The 23861-nt window shown below is 31.8% G+C and overlaps 1 protein-coding gene across 5 annotated transcripts in view; it reads left to right on the forward strand.

Moving 5' to 3' along the window:
* Window positions 1–22612, forward strand: part of adgrl1a (adhesion G protein-coupled receptor L1a) — a 562743-nt gene extending 540131 nt beyond the window's left edge. The window contains exons 23-26 of one of the 5 annotated variants that reach the window (XM_061982076.1): window positions 1204–1300; window positions 17430–17555; window positions 20688–20705; window positions 20789–22612. In XM_061982076.1, the coding sequence (XP_061838060.1) occupies window positions 1204–1300; window positions 17430–17555; window positions 20688–20705; window positions 20789–21621 (1074 nt within the window). In that variant the 3' untranslated portion in view covers window positions 21622–22612. Of the gene's footprint in view, window positions 1–1203; window positions 1301–17426; window positions 17556–20687; window positions 20706–20788 lie in introns of all 5 variants that reach the window. The other 4 variants (XM_061982075.1, XM_061982078.2, XM_061982079.1 and 1 more) reach the window with 4 other exon arrangements.
* Window positions 22613–23861: the final 1249 nt, after the last annotated feature.

Consider the following 23861-nt stretch of genomic DNA (forward strand, 5'->3'; position numbering starts at 1 on the left):
TTTGCATTAAAAAGTAATAATTTTACATTACAAAAAGTAATACTTTTGCGAGAAAATATTGCAATATTACAGAAACGGAAAGAATATGAGAAATTGTTCCCAATTTTATAAGAATAAAGTCGACACATTGTGAGAAAAAGACTGCTTTTAGTTATTTGTTGGGGTTTTTTGTTTGTAATTGGTTTTTAATCTTTATTATTTACTTCAAGTTATTACAGTATGTCTCTACATACATTTTTTTTTATTTTTTATCAATTTTGGCCAAAGGGGGTGCATTTCAATTTCTTACAAACACTTGTTATTTCATATGTTGACCAGAGGGGGAGCACTTTTAAAAGCGACACACAGTCAATGCGAAAAATCCCTTCTTAAATACCGTCTATTATACAGCATTATTCACATGTGAATAATATAAATACAGTCTATTATAGAGCATTATTCACATGTGAATAATATAAATACAGTCTATTATACAGCATTATTCACATGTGAATAGTATAAATACAGTCTATTATACAGCATTATTCACATGTGAATAATATAAATACAGTCTATTATACAGCATTATTCACATGTGAATAATATAAATAGTCTGTTATACAGCATTATTCACATGTGAATAATATAAATACAGTCAAAAAGGAACATATGTATTATACAGTCTGTATGCCAATATAAGACGCGGGTTGTCTTACGTCAGCGCCGGAAGTCGTAAAATCAGCTGTTAAGCTGGCGGGTTTTTTCAGTGATGAATAGGGAAGTCCTCCTTTAGCTGCCGTCTTGTTTCATCATATATTGCCGCCTTTGCACCTGTTTACTTTTGTATGCACGTTAAATCAACAACAAAAAATCCTGACTTTGGAGCAATGTTCACGGACTCTAGTATTTGGCTCTCTATTAGATGCAATGTTATTGGGACCCCGATTTATGTCCTAACTTGTTCACACCTCCTTATATGGAAGGTACTCAAGAAGGGTAGAAATGCAAGAGCACACACACACACACACACACACACACACACACACATTTGATTACATGACAGTGCTTTGTGGTCTCTTTAGTGCAGCTTGTTTGTGGCTTATAACAAATCCACAGTTTTGATAACAGCATCCCCACAGAGTTTACAAAGACCCCCCCACACCGCCCACCCCCACCCCTCCCTCCTCCATCCCTCGCTCACCATGCGCCGTTTCCTTCCTTCAGAGTCGTATCCGCAGGATGTGGAATGACACCGTTCGGAAGCAGACGGAATCTTCTTTCATGGCGGGGGACATCAACAGCACGCCCACGCTCAACAGAGGTGAGCTTGCCTGCATCGCACACGAAAAAAAGCTAAATCAAAAGCAAAAAGTCCAAAATATACAGTATGTTAGTCAATTATTGTCATATTTATGTCATTATTTAATTGGACTATTCCACCGAAACGGTGCTATTCATGTCCCCAGGAAATTAAATGTATATATGCACTTGTTTTACATAAGCACATTGAACACAACATAAAAATATTCATAACAATTTTTTAGATAGCGTTTGTTGCCTGTCTCAAGAAGGGCAGAAATAAAAGGACACACACACACACACACACACATGTTCGTGTATTTGTGACCTTCTTGAGACCGCCAAAATTATTATAATCACAATCAGTCGTCATTTACTCAACGCATGTCAAAATTTTACAAGAAAAATTTTATATTTGTCCAATATTATGATAAAAGTTGGAATTTTACTCAATAACGGTCGCAATTTTACAAGATAATCTTAACATTTTGGCAATTTTATGAAAAGAGTCGACGACAAAAGGCACAATTTTATAAGAGAACTTTAAAATGTTTGCAATAATATAACGATAATCGGAATTTTTCTTGGGAAATTATGACAAAAGTTGTAATTTTACTCAAAAAATGTCACTGTTTTACAGGTACAATATATATATATATATATATATATATATATATATATATATATATATATATATATATATATATATACATAAATATATATATATATATATATATATATATATATATATATATATATATATATATATATATATATATATATATATATATATATATATATATATATATATATATATATATATATATATATGTCTTAATAAGGTTATCCAAAAAATAGTGCTCGATACCGTAGTAGAGCGCAATATATGTATGTGTGGGGGAAAAAAATCACAAGACTATTTCATCTCTACAGGCCTGTTTCATGAGGGGGGTACCCTCAATCGTCAGGAGATTTTAATGGGAGCATTCGCATACCATGGTTTATATAGGGCACAGAGTGGGTGGGTACAGGTTGGCCTAGGGGCGTGGTGATTGGCTCATGTGTTACCTAGGAGGTGTTTCCGTCTATGGCGGCATGCTGTTACAATTTCGCTGCGCTTGTTGAGGGATGACAGGTCTGGACGGTAAATAATAAACAGTTTCTCTTTCAAGCATAGGTTGCATCTTGTATTACCACTATTGTAAGGTGTGCTGGATGCAAGAATTTGCCATGTTATTGAATATTCAACATTATTGTCTTTGAGGTCCCAAATGTGTTTGCTGAGTTCTGTGGTATTTCGCAGGTTTTTGTTCCTGAAAGAAGCCTTGTGATTGTTCCATCTGGTTTTGAATTCTCCCTCGGTTAATCCTACATATGTGTCGGATGTGTTAATGTCCTTGCGTATTACCTTAGATTGGTAGACAACTGATGTTTGTAAGCACCCCCCGTTGAGAGGGCAATCAGGTTTCTTTCGACAATTACATCCTTTGTTGGTTTTGGAGTCGTTCTGTCTGAGGGCCGACGGCTCATTTGCAATTGTTTTGTTGTGGTTTGAGATGATTTGTCGTATATTGTTCATGCAGCTGTAGCTCAATTTAATGTTGTTCTTGTTGAATACTTTTCTTAGGATGTTGTCTTTGGGAAAGTGTTTGTCAATCAGATTGAGGAATTTGTGTCCAATGTTCGTTGAGACGTTTTTGCTGTATGGGGGGTTGTACCAGATGATGTCGTTCCGTTTTCTGTTCTTTTTTGGCTGGTTTCCTGGCGTGGGTTCATAGGTGAGGGTGAAATTGTATCCGCTTTCATCAAGGGCTTTTTGGTACGGGGGGGTTGCTTGGTCAAATTCAGCTTTGCTAGATGACAGCATCGATAGCCTTTTATTGATTCCGGTAGGTATTCTTTTCGTGGTGGCGGGTGGGTGGTTGCTGTCATGGTGCACGTATTGGAGTGTTGTGTTGGGTTTCGTGAATGGTTGGTAGCTGTTATTTCTCAGGTTGAAAGGGACGTCAAGGAAGTTGACGGTTTGCTTGTTGGCTTCAATCGTGATCCGTAGGCCGTTCTCTTTGAAAATTTGGCATATGCGCTTCTTGGTATTCTCGCTGCTCCTTGGCGAGGCGCGACACACTGCCAGTCCGTCATCACGGTAAATACCAAGGTTCAGATTGAGGCTAGCGATATATATATATATATATATATATATATATATATATATATATATATATATATATATATATATATATATATATATATATATATATATATATATATATATACACACAAGGACACACAAACACATATATATATATATATATATATATATATATATATATATATATATATATATATATATATATACACAAGGACACACAAACACATGTTCTTGTATTTGTGACTTTCTTGAGACCTCCGAAAAATGCCTACCTCAAGTATTATAAGAAAAGTCATAATTTTAATCAGCGCAAGTCAAAATTTTACAAGAAAAATTTAACATTTGTCCAATATTGTGATAAAAGTTGGAATTTTACTCAATAACAGTCGCAATTTTACAAGAAAAGCTCAACATTTTGGCAATTTTATGAAAAGAGTCCTCATTATACTCGATAAGTCACAATTTTATAAGAAAACTTTAAAAAATGTGCAATATTATGATAATAATCGGAAGTTTACATCCAAAACTAATGTCAAGTATCAAAGAAGAGAAGAATAAGTGATTATTACATTTTAACAGAAGTGTAGATAGAACATGTTAAAAGAGAGAATAAGCAGATATTAACAGTAAATGAACAAGTACATTAATAATCATTTTTTACAGTTTGTCCTTTATAATGTGTACAAAATAATAGGTGTATAAATGACACAATATGTTACTGCATAGACTAATTAGGAGTCTTTGTTTGTTTACTTACTACTAAAAGACAAGTTGTCTATTTTATTTAAGGACTAAATGACAATAATAAACATATGTTTCATGTACACTAACATTTTTTGTTACAATAAAGACAATAATGACAATTTTTGTTGTCCCCTTTATTTAGAAAAGTATCAAAGTACCAAAAAGTATCGAAATACATGATTTGCACTTACATTATGTGAGATGTGAGCTCGCGGGGAAAAAAGTGCGTGTAGTAAATAATTAAATTACATTTGTTTGATAAGGCACAACACAGCGTCTCCATGGCAACAAGGTGCTGACGACACACAGTTGCCCTACTTTATCTCCACATTCCAAGCCGGGCAGATTGGGAATTCCCTTGACAAAAGGGCGTAGTCGCTTTAATCTGTGGTATTTGGAAGGGGGAAAAAAAGAGGGGAAGTGTGTTCGGAGCGGACGTTGAAGGAAGGAGTCAATCGAGGACTAACTAGTCACGTGTTTATGCAGGTTTTCGCGCCAACCGCTATGTCATGGCGTTTCTTGCTGCGCAGGTTTGCCTCAGGCCTGGTATCACATCCTCCCTCTGACATTGTTTTAGTCCTCTTTCTTGCTCGCATTCACCAATTCAACACCAATAATATATACATACTATGCAAATATAAAAATGAAAAATGAGTTGGAATTTCACAAGAAAAAGGTCCCAATTTCACGAGAAAAACTTAGAATTTTGGCAGTAATATAATAAAAGTTGGAATTTTACACAACGCAAGTCAAATTTTACAAGGAAAACTGAACATTTGTGCGATATTATGATAAAAGTTGGAATTTTACTCAATAACAGTTGCAATTTTACAAGAAAAGCTTAAAATTTTGGCAATTTTATGAAAAGAGTCGTCTATATACCCGACAAAAGTCACATTTTGGCAATATTATATTAATAATCAGAATTTTACTCTGCAAAATTATGACAAAATTCATAATTTTACTCAAAAAATGTCACTGTTTTACAAGAACAACAAAAAAATTGACAGTTTCGTGCCAAAAGTCAAAATTTAAGTAAAAAAAAATTCACTATTTTACATGAACAACAAAAACTTTGGCAACATTGTGACAAAAGTCATAATTGTATTAAAAAAAAATTTCACTATTTTACAACAACAACAAAAAAATTGGGAATATTGTGACAAAAGTCATCATTTTACTCCAAAAAATGTCACTGTTTCACAAGAACAACAAAAAAATCGCCAATATTGTGACAAAAGTGATAATTTTACTGAAAAAAATAACACTATTTTACAAGAACAAAAACATCGCCAATAATGTGACAAAAGTCATAATTTTACTGAAAAAAATAACACTATTTTACAAGAAAAACAAAAAAATCGGCAATATTGTGACAAAAGTCATAATTTTACTCCAAAAAATGTCACTATTTCACAAGAACAACAAAAAAATCGGCAATATTATGACAAAAGTCATAATTTTACTGAAATAAATAACACTATTTTACAAGAACAACAACAAAATCGGCAATATTGTGACAAAAGTCATAATTTTACTAAAAAAAATTCATTATTTTACAAGAACAACAAAAAAATCGGCAATATTATGACAAAAGTCATAATTTTACTCAAAAAAATTTCACTATTTTGCAACAACAACAAAAAAATCGGCAATATTGTGACAAAAGTCATCATTTTACTGAAATAAATAACACTATTTTACAAGAACAACAAAAAATAGGTAATATTGTGACAAGTCATAATTTTACTGAAATAAATAACACTTTTTTACGAGAACAACAAAAAAATCGGCAATATTGTGACAAAAGTCATAATTTTACTGAAATAAATAACACTATTTTACGAGAACAACAAAAAAATCGGCAATATTGTGACAAAAGTCATAATTTTACTAAAAAAAAATTCATTATTTTACAAGAACAACAAAAAAATTGGCAATATTATGACAAAAGTCATAATTTTACTCAAAGAAATGTCACTATTTTACAACAACAACAAAAAAATCGGCAATATTGTGACAAAAGTCATCATTTTACTGAAATAAATAACACTATTTTACAAGAACAACAAAAAAATTGGCAATATTGTGACAAAAGTCATAATTTTACTTAAAAAAATGTCACTATTTCACAAGAACAACAAAAAAATCGGCAATATTGTGAAAAAAGTCATAATTTTACTGAAATAAATAACACTATTTTACAAGAACAACAAAAAAATCGGCAATATTGTGACAAAAGTCATAATTTTACTGAAATAAATAACACTATTTTACGAGAACAACAAAAAAATCGGCAATATTGTGAATAAAGTCATAATTTTACTTAAAAAAATGTCACATTTCACAAGAACAACAAAAAAATCGGCGATATTGTGACAACAGTCATAATTTTACTCAAAAAAATGTCAGTATTTTACAAGAACAACAAAAACATCGGCAATATTGTGACAAAAGTCATAATTGTATTAAAAAAATGTCACTGTTTTACAAGAACAAAAACAAAATCGGCAATATCGTGACAAGTCATAATTTTACTCAAAAAAATGTCACCATTTTACAAGAACAAAAAAAAATTGGCAATATTGTGACAAAAGTCATAATTTTACTCAAAATAATTTCACTATTTTACAAGAACAACAAAAACATCGGCAATATTGTGACAAAAGTCATCATTTTACTCCAAAAAATGTCACTGTTTTACAAGAACAACAAAAAAATTGCCAATATTGTGACAAAAGTCATAATTTTACTGAAAAAAATAACACTATTTTACAAGAACAACAAAAAAATCGGCAATATTGTGACAAAAGTCATAATTTTACTGAAATAAATAACACTATTTTACAAGAACAACAAAAAAATCGGCAATATTGTGAATAAAGTCATAATTTTACTCAAAAAAATGTCACTATTTTACAAGAACAACAAAAAAATCTGCAATATTATGACAAAAGTCATAATTTTACTCAACAAAATGTCACTATTTTACAAGAACAACAAAAAAATCGGCAATATTGTGACAAAAGTCATAATATTACTCAAAAAAATGTCACTATTTTACAAGAACAACAAAAAAATCGGCAATATTGTGACAAAAGTCATAATTTTAATTTTAAAAAATGTCACTATTTTACAAGAACAAAAAAAAAATTGGCAATATTGTGACAAAAGTCATAATTTTACTCAAAATAAATTCACTATTTTACAAGAACAACAAAAACTTTGGCAATATTGTGACAAAAGTCATAATTGTATTTTAAAAAAATGTCACTATTTTACAACAACAACAAAAAAATTGGCAATATTGTGACAAAAGTCATCATTTTACTCCAAAAAATGTCACTATTTTACAAGAACAACAAAAAAATCGGCAATATTGTGAAAAAAGTCATAATTTTACTGAAATAAATAACACTATTTTACAAGAACAACAAAAAAATCGGCAATATTGTGACAAAAGTCATAATTTTACTGAAATAAATAACACTATTTTACGAGAACAACAAAAAAATCGGCAATATTGTGAATAAAGTCATAATTTTACTCAAAAAAATGTCACTATTTTACAAGAACAACAAAAACATCGGCAATAATATGACAAAAGTCATAATTTTACTCAACAAAATGTCACTATTTTACTAGAACAACAAAAAAATCGGCAATATTGTGACAAAAGTCATAATTTTACTGAAATAAATAACACTATTTTACGAGAACAACAAAAAAATCGGCAATATTGTGAATAAAGTCATAATTTTACTCAAAAAAATGTCACTATTTTACAAGAACAACAAAAAAATCGGCAATATTGTGACAAAAGTCATAATTGTATTAAAAAAAAAAAATCACTATTTTACAACAACAAAAAAAAATTTGGGAATATTGTGACAAAAGTCATCATTTTACTCCAAAAAATTTCACTGTTTTACAAGAACAACAAAAAAATCGCCAATATTGTGACAAAAGTCATAATTTTACTGAAAAAAATAACACTATTTTACAAGAACAAAAAAAAAATCAGCAATATTGTGACAAAAGTCATAATTTTACTTTAAAAAATGTCACTATTTCACAAGAACAACAAAAAAATCGGCAATATTGTGACAAAATTCATAATTTTACTGAAATAAATAACACTATTTTACAAGAACAACAAAAAAATCGCCAATATTATGACAAAAGTCATAATTTTACTCAAAAAAATGTCACTATTTTACAACAACAACAAAAAAATCGGCAATATTGTGACAAAAGTCATCATTTTACTGAAATAAATAACACTATTTTACAAGAACAACAAAAAAATCGGCAATATTGTGACAAAAGTCATAATTTTACTGAAATAAATAACACAATTTTATGAGAACAACAAAAAAATCGGCAATATTGTGAATAAAGTCATAATTTTACTCAAAAAAATGTCACTATTTTACAAGAACAACAAAAAAATCGGCAATATTATGACAAAAGTCATAATTTTACTCAACAAAATGTCACTATTTTACAAGAACAACAAAAAATAGGTAATATTGTGACAAGTCATAATTTTACTGAAATAAATAACACTATTTTACAAGAACAACAAAAAAATCGGCAATATTATGACAAAAGTCATAATTTTACTAAAAAAAATGTAATTATTTTACAAGAACAACAAAAAAATCGGCAATATTATGACAAAAGTCATAATTCTACTCAAAAAATGTCACTATTTTACAACAACAACAAAAAATCGGCAATATTGTGACAAAAGTCATCATTTTACTAAAAAAAATGTCATTATTTTACAAGAACAACAAAAAAATCGGCAATATTATGACAAAAGTCATAATTTTACTCAAAAAAATGTCACTATTTTACAAGAACAACAAAAAAATCTGCAATATTGTGACAAAAGTCATAATTGTATTAAAAAAATGTCACTGTTTTACAAGAACAACAAAAACATTGGCAATATTGTGACAAAAGTCATCATTTTACTCAAAAAAATGTCAGTATTTTACAAGAACAAAAACATCGGCAATATTGTGACAAAAGTCATAATTTTACTCAAAAAAATGTCACTATTTTACAAGAACAACAAAAACATCTGCAATATTGTGACAAAAGTCATAATTGTATTAAAAAATGTCACTGTTTTACAAGAACAAAAACAAAATCGGCAATATCATGACAAGTCATAATTTTACTCAAAAAGATGTCACTATTTTACAAGAACAAAGAAAAATTGGCAATATTGTGACAAAAGTCATAATTTTACTCAAAATAATTTCACTATTTTACAAGAACAACAAAAAAATCGGCAATATTGTGACAAAAGTCATAATTTTACTCAAAATAATTTCACTATTTTACAAGAACAACAAAAAAATCGGCAATATTGTGACAAAAGTCATAATTTTACTCCAAAAAATGTCACTATTTCACAAGAACAACAAAAAAATCGGCAATATTGTGACAAAAGTAATCATTTTACTGAAATAAATAACACTATTTTACAAGAACAACAAAAAAATCGTCAATATTGTGACAAAAGTCATAATTGTACTCAAAAAAATGTCACTATTTTACAAGAACAAGAACAAAATCGGCAATATTATGACAAAAGTCATAATTTTACTCAAAAAAATGTCACTATATTACAAGAACAACAAAAACTTTGGCAATATTGTGACAAAAGTCATAATTGTATTAAAAAAATGTCACTATTTTACAAGAACAACAAAAACATTGGCAATATTGTGACAAAAGTCATCATTTTACTCAAACAAATGTCAGTATTTTACAAGAACAACAAAAAATCGGCAATATTGTGACAAAAGTCATAATTGTATTAAAAAAATGTCACTGTTTTACAAGAACAAAAACAAAATCGGCAATATCGTGACAAGTCATAATTTTACTCAAAAAAATGTCACTATTTTACAAGAACAAAAAAAAATTGGCAATATTGTGACAAAAGTCATAATTTTACTCAAAATAATTTCACTATTTTACAAGAACAACAAAAAAATCGGCAATATTGTGACAAAAGTCATAATTTTACTCCAAAAAATGTCACTATTTCACAAGAACAACAAAAAAATCGGCAATATTATGACAAAAGTCATAATTTTACTAAAATAAATAACACTATTTTACAAGAACAACAAAAAAATCGGCAATATTGTGACAAAAGTCATAATTTTACTAAAAAAAATTTCATTATTTTACAAGAACAACAAAAAAATCAGCAATATTATGAAAAAAGTCATAATTTTACTCAAAAAAATTTCACTATTTTACAAGAACAACAAAAAAATCGGCAATATTGTGACACAAGTCATAATTGTATTAAAAAAAATTCATTATTTTACAAGAACAACAAAAAAAATCGGCAATATTGTGACAAAAGTCATCATTTTACTAAAATAAATAACACTATTTTACAAGAACAACAAAAAAATCGGCAATATTGTGACAAAAGTCATAATTTTACTGAAATAAATAACACTATTTTACAAGAACAACAAAAAAATCGACAATATTGTGACAAAAGTCATAATTGTGTTAAAAAAAATCACTATTTTACAAGAACAAAAAAAAATTGGGAATATTGTGACAAAAGTCATCATTTTACTGAAAAAAATAACACTATTTTACAAGAACAAAAAATCTGCAATATTGTGACAAAAGTCATAATTTTACTCCAAAAAATGTCACTATTTCACAAGAACAACAAAAAAATCGGCAATATTGTGACAAAAGTCATAATTTTACTCAAAAAAATGTCAGTATTTTACAAGAACAACAAAAAAATCGGCAATATTGTGACACAAGTCATAATTGTAATAAAAAAAATGTCATTATTTTACAAGAACAACAAAAAAATCGGCAATATTGTGACAAAAGTCATCATTTTACTGAAATAAATAACACTATTTTACAAGAACAACAAAAAAATCGACAATATTGTGACAAAAGTCATAATTGTATTAAAAAAATGTCACTATTTTACAAGAACAACAAAAACATCGGCAATATTGTGACAAAAGTCATCATTTTACTCAAAAAAATTTCAGTATTTTACAAGAACAACAAAAATATTGGCAATACTGTGACAAAAGTCATAATTTTACTCAAAATAATTTCACTATTTTACAAGAACAACAAAAAAAATCGGCAATATTGTGACAAAAGTCATCATTTTACTCAAAAAAATGTCACTATTTTACAAGAACAACAAAAAAATCAGCAATATTGTGACAAAAGTCATAATTGTATTAAAAAAATGTCACTGTTTTACAAGAACAACAACAAAATCGGCAATATCGTGACAAGTCATAATTTTACTCAAAAAAAAGTCACTATTTTACAAAAACAAAAAAAAGATATGTACTATCGTGGCAAAAGTCATAATTTTGCATTAAAAAGTAATCAGTTTCCATTAAAAAAAAGTAATCATTTTACATGAAAATATTGCAATATTACAGAAACAGAAAGAATATGAGAAATTGTTCCCAATTTTATGAGAAAAAAGTCGACACATTGTGAGAAAAAGACTGCCTTTAGTTATTTTTGTTTTTAATCTTCATTATTTACTTCAAGTTATTACTGTACGTCTCTATACACATATTCATTTATTTATTTAAATACATTTTTGGCCAAAGGGGGTGCATTTCAATTCCTTAAACACCCTTGTTATTTCATATGTTGACCAGAGGGGGAGCACTTCAAATTCTTACACACACTTGTTATTTCATATGTTGGCCAGAGGGGGAGCACTTTTAGAACTGACACACAGTCAAATCGAAAAAAACCCTCCTTTTTGGGACCACCCTAAATTTTTATATATTTCACCACCAGGGGGTGGTGAAATATATGCATCTATTTGATGCAACGGTGTTCCATATTGGGACCATGATTTATGTCCTAACTTGTTCACCGTTCCTCATATGGAAGATACTTTTACTTGTTGGTGTCTCAAGAAGGGTAGAAATACAGGAACACACACACACACACACACACACACACACACACACACACACACACACACACACACACACACACACACACACAGTGTGTGCCAGGTCATCATTTTTGTAAAGGGAAATACCAGGATAAAGCGTCATAGGAAGACAGGGTTTGTGGGTTATCCGGTAATAGAAATGAAATCATCTAAGGCAGACCTGAACAAATAAAGGCTCGTTAAACTTTTCAGTCTGGCCCGCCGGACATTCCCAAATAATTGTTTTAGATGTTTAAGATGTAAAGTGCAGCTGCCATTATGATGTGCACTCATCTTTTATAATCACCTTCAACTATACTTGCCAACCCTCCCGAATTTTCCGGGAGACTCCCGAAATTCAGCGCCTCTCCCGAAAACCTCCCGGGACAAATAATCTCCCGAAAATCTCCCGATTTTCAGCCGGAGCTGGAGGCCACGCCCCCTCCAGCTCCATGCGGACCTGAGTGAGGACAGCCTTTTTTCATGACATGAGGACAACAGGGTGACAAGAACTAAATCATCCAGACTAGAGATAAATTGTATTATTATTATGTTTATCTTACCTAAAAATAAATATATTTATTAATTAAAAAAAAAAAAAAACGAAATACATTTTTACTATATTTTGCTAAAAACATCAAAATTAATTGTATTTTTATTTGTATTTTTTTTTGTGACTCCTTATTACATCCAGCCATAGAATTATACATTAAAATAAACATATTTGAAATAATTAATTTTAAATTATCATAATAATTAATTTAAAATGACCATATTTAATTATTAAAATAATTGCTTGTTTATCAACAACTTTAGCATTTTATTCATTACATTTTGAAGCTCTCAGAAGTTATGTTATATTCCTTAATATTTATATATATATATATATATATATATATATATATATATATATATATATATATATATATATATATATATATATATGTATGTATGTACTCCTCCCCTCTTAACCACGCCCCTCCCCACCCCTGACCACGCCCCCCGCCCCCCACCTCCCGAAATCGGAAGTCTCAAGGTTGGCAAGTATGTCTTACCTAAATATAAATATATTTATTAATAAAAAATAAAAAATAAACTAAATAAATGTTTACTATGTTTTGCTAAAAAACATCAAAATTAATTGTATTTTAATTTGTATTTTTATTTTTTTCTGACTCCTTATTACATCCAGCCATAGAATTATACATTAAAATAAACATATTTGAAATAATTAATGTTAAATTATCATAATAATTCATTTAAAATGACCATATTTAATTATTAAAATAATTGCTTGTTTATCAACAACTTTAGCATTTTATTCATTACATTTTGAAGCTCTCAGAAGTTATGTTATATTCCTTAATATTTATATATATATATATATATATATATATATATATATATATATATATATATATATATATATATATATATATATATATATATGTATGAAATACTTGACTTGGTGAATTCTAACTGTCAATATACTCCTCCCCTCTTAACCACGCCCCCAACCACGCCCCTACCCACCCCTGACCACGCCCCCCGCCCCCCACCTCCCGAAATCGGAAGTCTCAAGGTTGGCAAGTATGTCTTACCTAAATATAAATATATTTATTAATAAAAAATAAAAAGTAAACTAAATAAATGTTTACTATGTTTTGCTAAAAAACATCAAAATTAATTGTATTTTAAGTTGTATTTTTATTTTTTTCTGACTCCTTATTACATCCAGCCATAGAATTATACATTAAAATAAACATATTTGAAATAATTAATGTTAAATTATCATAATAATTCATTTAAAATGACCATATTTAATTATTAAAATAATTGCTTGTTTATCAACAACTTTAGCATTTTATTCATTACATTTTGAAGCTCTCAGAAGTTATGTTATATTCCTTAATATTTATATATATATATATATATATATATATATATATATATATATATATATATATATATATATATATATATATATATATATATATATATGTATGAAATACTTGACTTGGTGAATTCTAACTGTCAATATACTCCTCCCCTCTTAACCACGCCCCCAACCACGCCCCTACCCACCCCTGACCACGCCCCCCGCCCCCCACCTCCCGAAATCGGAAGTCTCAAGGTTGGCAAGTATGTCTTACCTAAATATAAATATATTTATTAATAAAAAAAATAAAAATAAAATAAATAAATGTTTACTATGTTTTGCTAAAAACATCAAAATTAATTGTATTTTAATTTGTATTTTTATTTTTTTCTGACTCCTTATTACATCCAGCCATAGAATTATACATTAAAATAAACATATTTGAAATAATTAATTTTAAAGGATCATAATAATTCATTTAAAATGACCATATTTAATTATTAAAATAATTGCTTGTTTATCAACAACTTTAGCATTTTATTCATTACATTTTGATTTAAGTTATCTTATATTCCTTAAGATTTATTTATGCAAGTTTGAAGTATCAATTATCTAAACACAGTTTTGTTTGCATATTTTCAGGATATATATATATATATATATATATATATATATATATATATATATATATATATATATATACACACACCGTATGTATGAAATACTTGGTGAATTCTAGAAATACTTGGTGAATTCTAGCTGTCAATATACTCCTCCCCTCTTAACCACGCCCCCAACCACGCCCCTCCCCACCCCTGACCACGCCCCCCGCCCCCCACCTCCCGAAATCGGAAGTCTCAAGGTTGGCAAGTATGTCTTACCTAAATATAAATATATTTATTAATAAAAAATAAAAATAAAATAAAATAAATGTTTACGATGTTTTGCTAAAAACATCAAAATTAATTGTATTTTAATTTGTATTTTTATTTTTTCTGACTCCTTATTACATCCAGCCATAGAATTATACATTAAAATAAACATATTTGAAATAATTAATTTTAAATGATCATAATTCATTTAAAATGACCATATTTAGTTATTAAAATAATTGCTTGTTTATCAACAACTTTAGCATTTTATTCATTACATTTTGAAGCTCTCAGAAGTTATGTTATATTCCTTAATATTTATATATATATATATATATATATATATATATATATATATATATATATATATATATATATATATATATATATATATATATGTATGTATGTATGTATGTATGTATGTATGTATGTATGTATGAAATACTTGACTTGGTGAATTCTAGCTGTCAATATACTCCTCCCCTCTTAACCACGCCCCCAACCACGCCCCTCCCCACCCCCGACCACGCCCCCACGCCCCCCACCTCCCAAAATCGGAAGTCTCAAGGTTGGCAAGTATGTCTTACTTAAATATAAATATATTTATTAATAAAAAATAAAAAATAAAATAAATAAATGTTTACTATGTTTTGCTAAAAACATCAAAATTAATTGTATTTTAATTTGTATTTTTATTTTTTCGTGACTCCTTATTACATCCAGCCATGGAATTATACATTAAAATAAACATATTTGAAATAATTAATTTTAAATGATCATAATAATTCATTTAAAATGACCATATTTAGTTATTAAAATAATTGCTTGTTTATCAACAACTTTAGCATTTTATTCATTACATTTTGATTTAAGTTATCTTATATTCCTTAAGATTTATTTATGCAAGTTTGAAGTATCAATTATCTAAACAGTTTTTTTTGCATATTTTCAGGATATATATATATATATATATATATATATATATATATATATATATATATATATATATATATATATATATACACACACCGTATGTATGAAATACTTGGTGAATTCTAGAAATACTTGGTGAATTCTAGCTGTCAATATACTCCTCCCCTCTTAACCACGCCCCCAACCACGCCCCTCCCCACCCCTGACCACGCCCCCCGCCCCCCACCTCCCGAAATCGGAAGTCTCAAGGTTGGCAAGTATGTCTTACCTAAATATAAATATATTTATTAATAAAAAATAAAAAAAATAAAAAATAAATGTTTACTATGTTTTGCTAAAAACATCAAAATTAATTGTATTTTAATTTGTATTTTTATTTTTTCTGACTCCTTATTACATCCAGCCATGGAATTATACATTAAAATAAACATATTTGAAATAATTAATTTTAAAGGATCATAATAATTCATTTAAAATGACCATATTTAATTATTAAAATAATTGCTTGTTTATCAACAACTTTAGCATTTTATTCATTACATTTTGAAGCTCTCAGAAGTTATGTTATATTCCTTAATATTTATATATATATATATATATATATATATATATATATATATATATATATATATATATATATATATATATGAAATACTTGACTTGGTGAATTCTAGCTGTCAATATACTCCTCCCCTCTTAACCACGCCCCTCCCCACCCCTGACCACGCCCCCCTCCCCCCACCTCCCGAAATCGGAGGTCTCAAGGTTGGCAAGTATGTCTTACCTAAATATAAATATATTTATTAATAAAAAAAATAAAAAATAAATAAATAAATGTTTACTATGTTTTGCTAAAAACATCAAAATTAATTGTATTTTAATTTGTATTTTTATTTTTTCTGACTCCTTATTACATCCAGCCATAGAATTTATACATTAAAATAAACATATTTGAAATAATTAATTTTAAAGGATCATGATAATTCATTTAAAATGACCATATTTAGTTATTAAAATAATTGCTTGTTTATCAACAACTTTAGCATTTTATTCATTACATTTTGATTTAAGTTATCTTATATTCCTTAAGATTTATTTATGCAAGTTTGAAGTATCAATTATCTAAACAGTTTTGTTTGCATATTTTCAGGATATATATATATATTTATATATATATATATATATATATATATATATATATATATATATATATATATATATATATATATATATATATATATATATATATATATACACACACACCGTATGTATGAAATACTTGGTGAATTCTAGCTGTCAATATACTCCTCCCCTCTTAACCACGCCCCCACCCCCAACCACACCCCGACCACGGTTTTGTATTAGTGTTCCTAAAAATAGATACACCGGCCCCCACCAAAATGTGGCCCCTGAGTCAAAATAATGGCCCAGCCCTGTATCAATGTGATGAAAAGAGAATAGCAGCATTGTAATTGTTAGATATAACCTATTAAATGATGCATTCAGTGACAGTAGTAATTGTTCAATCAGTGTGAGTCTTGTGCCGTACTAATTGTTGTTGTTGTTGTTGAAACACCGCAGCAGCCATGGGGAACCACCTTCTGGCAAACCCCGTGTTGCAGACTCGTAGCGGAACATCTCCTTACAACACCTTACTGGCTGACAGCTTCACCCCGTCCTCACCCTCACCTGGTGTCTTCAACTCTACCGGTTAGCTCTGTCCGTGTGTGTGTGTGTGTGTGTGTGTGTGTGTGTGTGTGTGTGTGTGTGTGTGTGTCTGTGTTCTTGTATTTCTAGCCTTCTTGAGACATGAAGAAGGAAAAGTATCTTCCATATGAGGAGGTGTGAACAAGTGATGACATAAAGAATGGTCCCAATAACATTGCATCTAATAGACAATGTCTTAAAAATGATCCCCCATCTGGCCAACATATGAAATAACAAGTGTGTGTAAGAAATTGAAATGTGCCCCCTTTGGCCAAAATTAATTTAAAAAAATAAATACAATGTATATAGACACATACTGTAATAACTTGAAGTAAATAATGAAGATTTAAAACCAATTACAAACAAAAAATTCCCCCCCCCAAAAATGAACTAAAAGCAGTCTTTTTCTCACAATATGTAGACTTTTTTTCTTATAAAATTGGGAACAATTTCTCATATTCTTTCTGTAATATTGCAATGTTTTCTCGTAAAAGGATTACTTTTTTCATGTAAAATTATTACTTTTTTATGTAAAATTATTACTTCTTAATGCAAAATGTTGACATGGGTCATATAAAATTCCGACTTTTATCACAATGTTGCCAATTTCTTTGTTGTTCTTGTAAAACGGTGACATTTTTTGGAGTAAAATCATGACTTTTGTCATCATTTTGCCGAGTGAAATAACGATTATTATTATAATATTGGCAACATTTTAAAGTTTTCTTATAAAATTGGGAAGCATTTCTCGTATTCTTTCTGTTTCTGTAATATTGCAATATTTTCTTGTAAAATTATTACTTTTTTATGTAAAACTATTACTATTTACTGCAAAATGTTGACATTCGTCGTATAAAATTCTGACTTTTATCACAATGTTGCCAATTTCTTTGTTGTTCTTATAAAACGGTGACATTTTTTGGAGTAAAATCATGTCTTTTGTCATCATTTTGCCGAGTAAAATTCCGATTATTATTATAATATTGGCAACATTTTAAAGTTTTCTTATAAAATTAGGAAAGATTTATCATATTCTTTCTGTTTTTGTAATATTGCAATATTTTCTCATAAAATTATGACTTGTTCATGTAAAATTATTACTTTTTAATGCAAAACGGCGACATTTGTCATATAAAAATCTGACTTTTATCACAATGTTGCCCATTTTTTTGTTGTTCTTGTAAAACGGTGACACTTTTTGGAGTAAAATCATGACTTTTGTCATCATTTTGCCAAGTAAAATTCCGATTATTATTATAATAATGGCAACATTTTAAAGTTTGCTTATAAAATTGGGAAACATTTCTCATATTCTTCCTGTTTCTGTAATATTGCGATATTTTCTCGTAAAATTATTACTTTTTAATGCAAAACATTGACATTTGTCATATAAAATTCTGACTTTTATCACAATGTTGCCAATTTTTTTGTTGTTCTGGTAAAACGGTGACATTTTTTGGAGTAAAATCATGACTTTTGTCATAATTGTGCCGAGTGAAATTCCGATTATTATAATAATGGCACCATTTTAAAGTTTTCTTATAAAATTAGGAACAATTTCTCATATTCTTTCTGTAATATTGCAATATTTTCTCGTAAAATTATTACTTTTTTAATGTAAAATTATTACTTTTTTATGTAAAATTATTACTTTTTCATGTAAAATTATTACTTCTTAATGCAAAATGTTGACATGGGTCGTATAAAATTCTGACTTTTATCACAATGTTGCCAATTTCTTTGTTGTTCTTGCAAAACGGTGACATTTTTGGAGTAAAATCATGACTTTTGTCATCATTTTGCCGAGTGAAATTACGATTATTATTATAATATTGCCAACATTCTATAGTTTTCTTATAAAATTGGGAACAATTTCTCATATTGTTTCTGTTTCTGTAATATTGCAATATTTTCTCGTAAAATTATTACTTTTTTATGTAAAACTATTACTATTTACTGCAAAATGTTGACATTCGTCGTATAAAATTCTGACTTGTATCACAATGTTGCCATAATTTCTTTGTTGTTCTTGCAAAACGGTGACATTTTTGGAGTAAAATCATGACTTTTGTCATCATTTTGCCGAGTAAAACTACAATTATTATTATAATATTGGCAACATTCTATAGTGTTCTTATAAAATTGGGAACAATTTCTCATATTCTTTCTGTTTCTGTAATATTGCAGTATTTTCTCGTAAAATTCATACTTTTTCATGTAAAAAAATTACTTTTTAATGCAAAACGGCGACATTTGTCATATAAATATCTGACTTTTATCACAACGTTGCCAATTTTTTTGTTGTTCTTGTAAAACGGTGACATTTTTTGGAGTAAAATCATGACTATTGTCACAATTTTGCCTATTATTGCTTATTATTATAATATTGCCAAAATGTTAAATTTATCTTTTAAAATTGTGACTTGTCGAGTAAAATCACGACCCTTTTCATATAATTGCCAACATTTTAAGCTTTTCTTGTAAAATTGCAACTGTTGTTGGGTAAAATTCCAACTTTTATCATAATATTGCACAAATGTTCAGTTTTCTTGTGAAATTTTGACTTGCGTTGAGTAAAATGACGACTTTTATTATAATACTGCCAAAATTCTAAGTTTTTCTTGTGAAATTGTGACCTTTTTCTTGTGAAATTCCAACTCATTTTTCACAACAAGCTTTTGTTTATATTTGCATAGTATGTATATATTATTAATGTTGTAAATACACTTCTTTATATATCTAGAAAGGCTGGTCCTAAAGAGGTAGGCATTATTCTCAGGTCTCAAGAAGGTAACACATACAAGAATGTGTGTGTGTGTGTGTTTGAGTGTGTTGTGTGTGTTGTGTGCTTCCTTTGCACACGCCCGTCTTGTTGGGTTTTAATTGTCGACTCAAAGCCAGTGTTTGGATAAAAGGTCAAAAGCCCATAAAAGGAAGTTGTTTTTGAACTGGTGTGTTGCTGAAGTCTGTAAGTTTGGGAGTGAGAAAGATGTAAAGATGGCTGATAGATTTCTCATCCCACTAATGGCGGCCATTCAAAAAGCTTTAAAAATGAATTGATCAAGTTAATGTTGCATAAATGACACTTTTCGTCTTTCTATAACTGCTTCGCAACACGTTCTCTCGGATGGACAGGAACTTTCCGAGACCCGAGTAAGTCTTCTCCTCCTCCTTATCAACTGGCAGATGTTTTCCAGGTGAGGTAACCCTCCTGTGTGTCCTGTGTTTGGCTCCAGAAAGCACGTCCAAGAACCGCGACCCGTGCGGGATGGAGACCCTGCCTCTGAACGGCAACTTCAACAACAGCTACTCCCTGCACACTGCTCCTGGGGGCGGGGGCAGCTGTGACTTCCTAAGCGGCGGGGCCCGGGAGAGCCCCCCGCCTCTTCTCAACCCCCGCGGCTCAGAGACCCTGGGCGGTGGCGGCGGCGGCGGAGGTGTCCGGCGCAATCTCTCCGATGCCGCCGCCTTCGAGAAGATGATCATCTCCGAGCTCGTGCACAACAACCTGAGAGGAGGGAACGCGGGAGGGGACGGGAGCCTGGCCCGGGGGCATCGGGGAGGAGCCACGGGGGCCGGGCCGGAGACGGGCGCAGACCAAGATGAGGACTTTGGTCGTCAGCGCACCCCGCAGGATGTGGAGCTGCTTTACAAAGCTCTGGAGGAGCCGCTGCTGTTGCAACGCGCCCAATCGGTCCTCTACCAGAGCGACCCGGAGGAGTCGGAGAGCTACACGACCAACCTCACTGAGAGTCTCGGCCCCAGCGGGCAGGGCGGCACCAGGGCGCCCGATTCGCCGGCTCGTGACTCCTTATACACGAGCATCACCAACCTGCGAGACTCTCCCTACCCGGACAGCAGTCCCGAGCCGCTGGAGGTGGTGCCGCGATCGGCCCAGCCCCCCGAGGAACTGTACTACAGTTCTGGGAGGCCCGCCTGGGGCTCCCGAGGGGCCCCCATGCAGACCTTCTACCAGGCCCCGCTGCGGCAACCGAGCGGGGACCAGCAGGTTCAGGAGCCAACCCACAACGAGGGGGACGGACAGATGCAGCTGGTCACCAGCCTGTGACCACCGGCCCAGAGAAGACACCGAAGGTCCTGGCGTCTCTTCGCCTCCCGCTCGTTTGGTTGCCTTTTCTTCTCTTGAGCAAACATTCACCCCCAGGGGGGAGTCACCACTCACTTAGCTGAAGAAGCCTTTGACTATTTAAGGAGCGTTGATCCGAGTCCTTCCCGGTTCCTTTGGTACCTTAAGGCCAAGTCCAGCACTCTGAATGTACCGACCCCCACCCTTCTTTACCTTTCGGAACTTTGTTACGACAACCAATATCATTTTGTATTTGCTCCTTTGCCCTTTGGTACCAATCGTCCTTTGATAGCTAGCCGCCGTGGCGACGCGTGGAGTCGTGTAGGTTGCTGTTAGAAGTTCAAAATGTCTCTTCATTGTTGCCAAAAAAACTTCTTTTATTGAGCCAGAACACGGACACAGACTTTTTTCCAGAAGTGCTCGTTATTGAACAGTTTCACCTGGAAGACAATTCCGTGGAGTTGCCTTTGTTTCCTTTTTGGGGGGATGCCAGCCACCCCCCAGAACTTTTCCCCCGCTCCGCCTGTTTGCTAAAAAGTGACATGACTGCCTTGCTATGGTTTTTGCTGAGGGTGTTGCATCCCGGGTGGAGGTCCTCCTGTGTCTGCTGTTAGAACATAGCCAGCTGAAGTGGACTTGTTTCCTGTGTGTGGTTGTGACCCACGGCACTATAACGCGTGTACATAAGAACCACTTTATTCCTAACTACCGTGTAAATAAATAGGGGACGCCGGTTGTTCAAAAGCGCTACGACGGATGACTTCTTGTTCTTGCAACGAAACGGTAAAATAAAAATGTTTCTTTTTGGAAGGGAGTTCAAACGAAACGCTCCGTCTTTGTCTTCCGAGGCGCTCAGTCGGTGACTCGTGCTTCATGTCAGCGCCGTCACATTATTATTGCTCTCTTCTGTGCCTTTTTCCACACAGCCAGCCGGCAAAGCGAAGGATGACGCTGCAGCTCCAAGACAGCAGGACCATCGCTTTCAACACAACAGAGGCTTGGGGGAGTGAGTCGCAGGTGTGAAAGGGGATCTGCACTCTTTTTAATTGTGCCTGTCATACACAATCCCTACGTTCCTCTTTTGACGCATTTTAATTTGTAATACACAGTCGTGGAACATCATGTTTACAATCATTTCTACAACTCTTATTTTTTTGTGATGTAGTGATTGGAGCACATACTTGTTGCTCACAAAAAAACATTCATGAAGTTTGCTTCTTTTATGAATTATGGAAATGTGAGGGTCAAAAGTATACATACAGCAATGTTAATATTTGCTTACATGTCCCTTGGCAAGTTTACCTGCAATAAGGCGCTTTTGGTAGCCATCCACAAGCTTCTGCTTGACCACTTGACCGCTCCTCTTGACAAAATTTGCTGCAGTTCAGCTAAATGTGTTGGTTTTTCTGACATGGACTGGTTTCTTCAGCATTGTCCACACGTTTAAGTCAGAACTGTTATGGGTTGGAGGAGGGAGTTGTGACGGCACAGTTCCACAAGGGGGCAATATTGCTCTATGTATTTATTATATATTGTGGAGCGTTTACGCCAGTCGTCCGACTTCTTGGACTCAACAGTCAGTAACTTTCACAAAAAAAGTTGTCCACATTGTCCACACGTTTAAGTCAGAACTGTTATGGGTTGGAGGAGGGAGTTGTGACGGCACAGTTCCACAAGGGGGCAATATTGCTCTATGTATTTATTATATATTGTGGAGCGTTTACGCCAGTCGTCCGACTTCTTGGACTCAACAGTCAGTAACTTTCACAAAAAAAGTTGTCCACATTGTCCACACGTTTAAGTCAGAACTGTTATGGGTTGGAGGAGGGAGTTGTGACGGCACAGTTCCACAAGGGGGCAATATTGCTCTATGTATTTATTATATATTGTGGAACGTTTACGCCAGTCGTCCGACTTCTTGGACTCAACAGTCAGTAACTTTCACAAAAAAAGTTGTCCACATTGTCCACACGTTCAAGTCAGAACTGTTATGGGTTGGAGGAGGGAGTTGTGACGGCACAGTTCCACAAGGGGGCGATATTGCTCTATGTATTTATTATATATTGTGGAGCGTTTACGCCAGTCGTCCGACTTCTTGGACTCAACAGTCAGTAACTTTCACAATAAAAGTTGTCCACATTGTCCACACGTTTAAGTCAGAACTGTTATGGGTTGGAGGAGGGAGTTGTGACGGCACAGTTCCACAAGGGGGCAATATTGCT

This window comes from Nerophis lumbriciformis, linkage group LG24, assembly GCF_033978685.3.
Source record: "Nerophis lumbriciformis linkage group LG24, RoL_Nlum_v2.1, whole genome shotgun sequence".
Lineage (NCBI taxonomy): Eukaryota > Metazoa > Chordata > Actinopteri > Syngnathiformes > Syngnathidae > Nerophis > Nerophis lumbriciformis.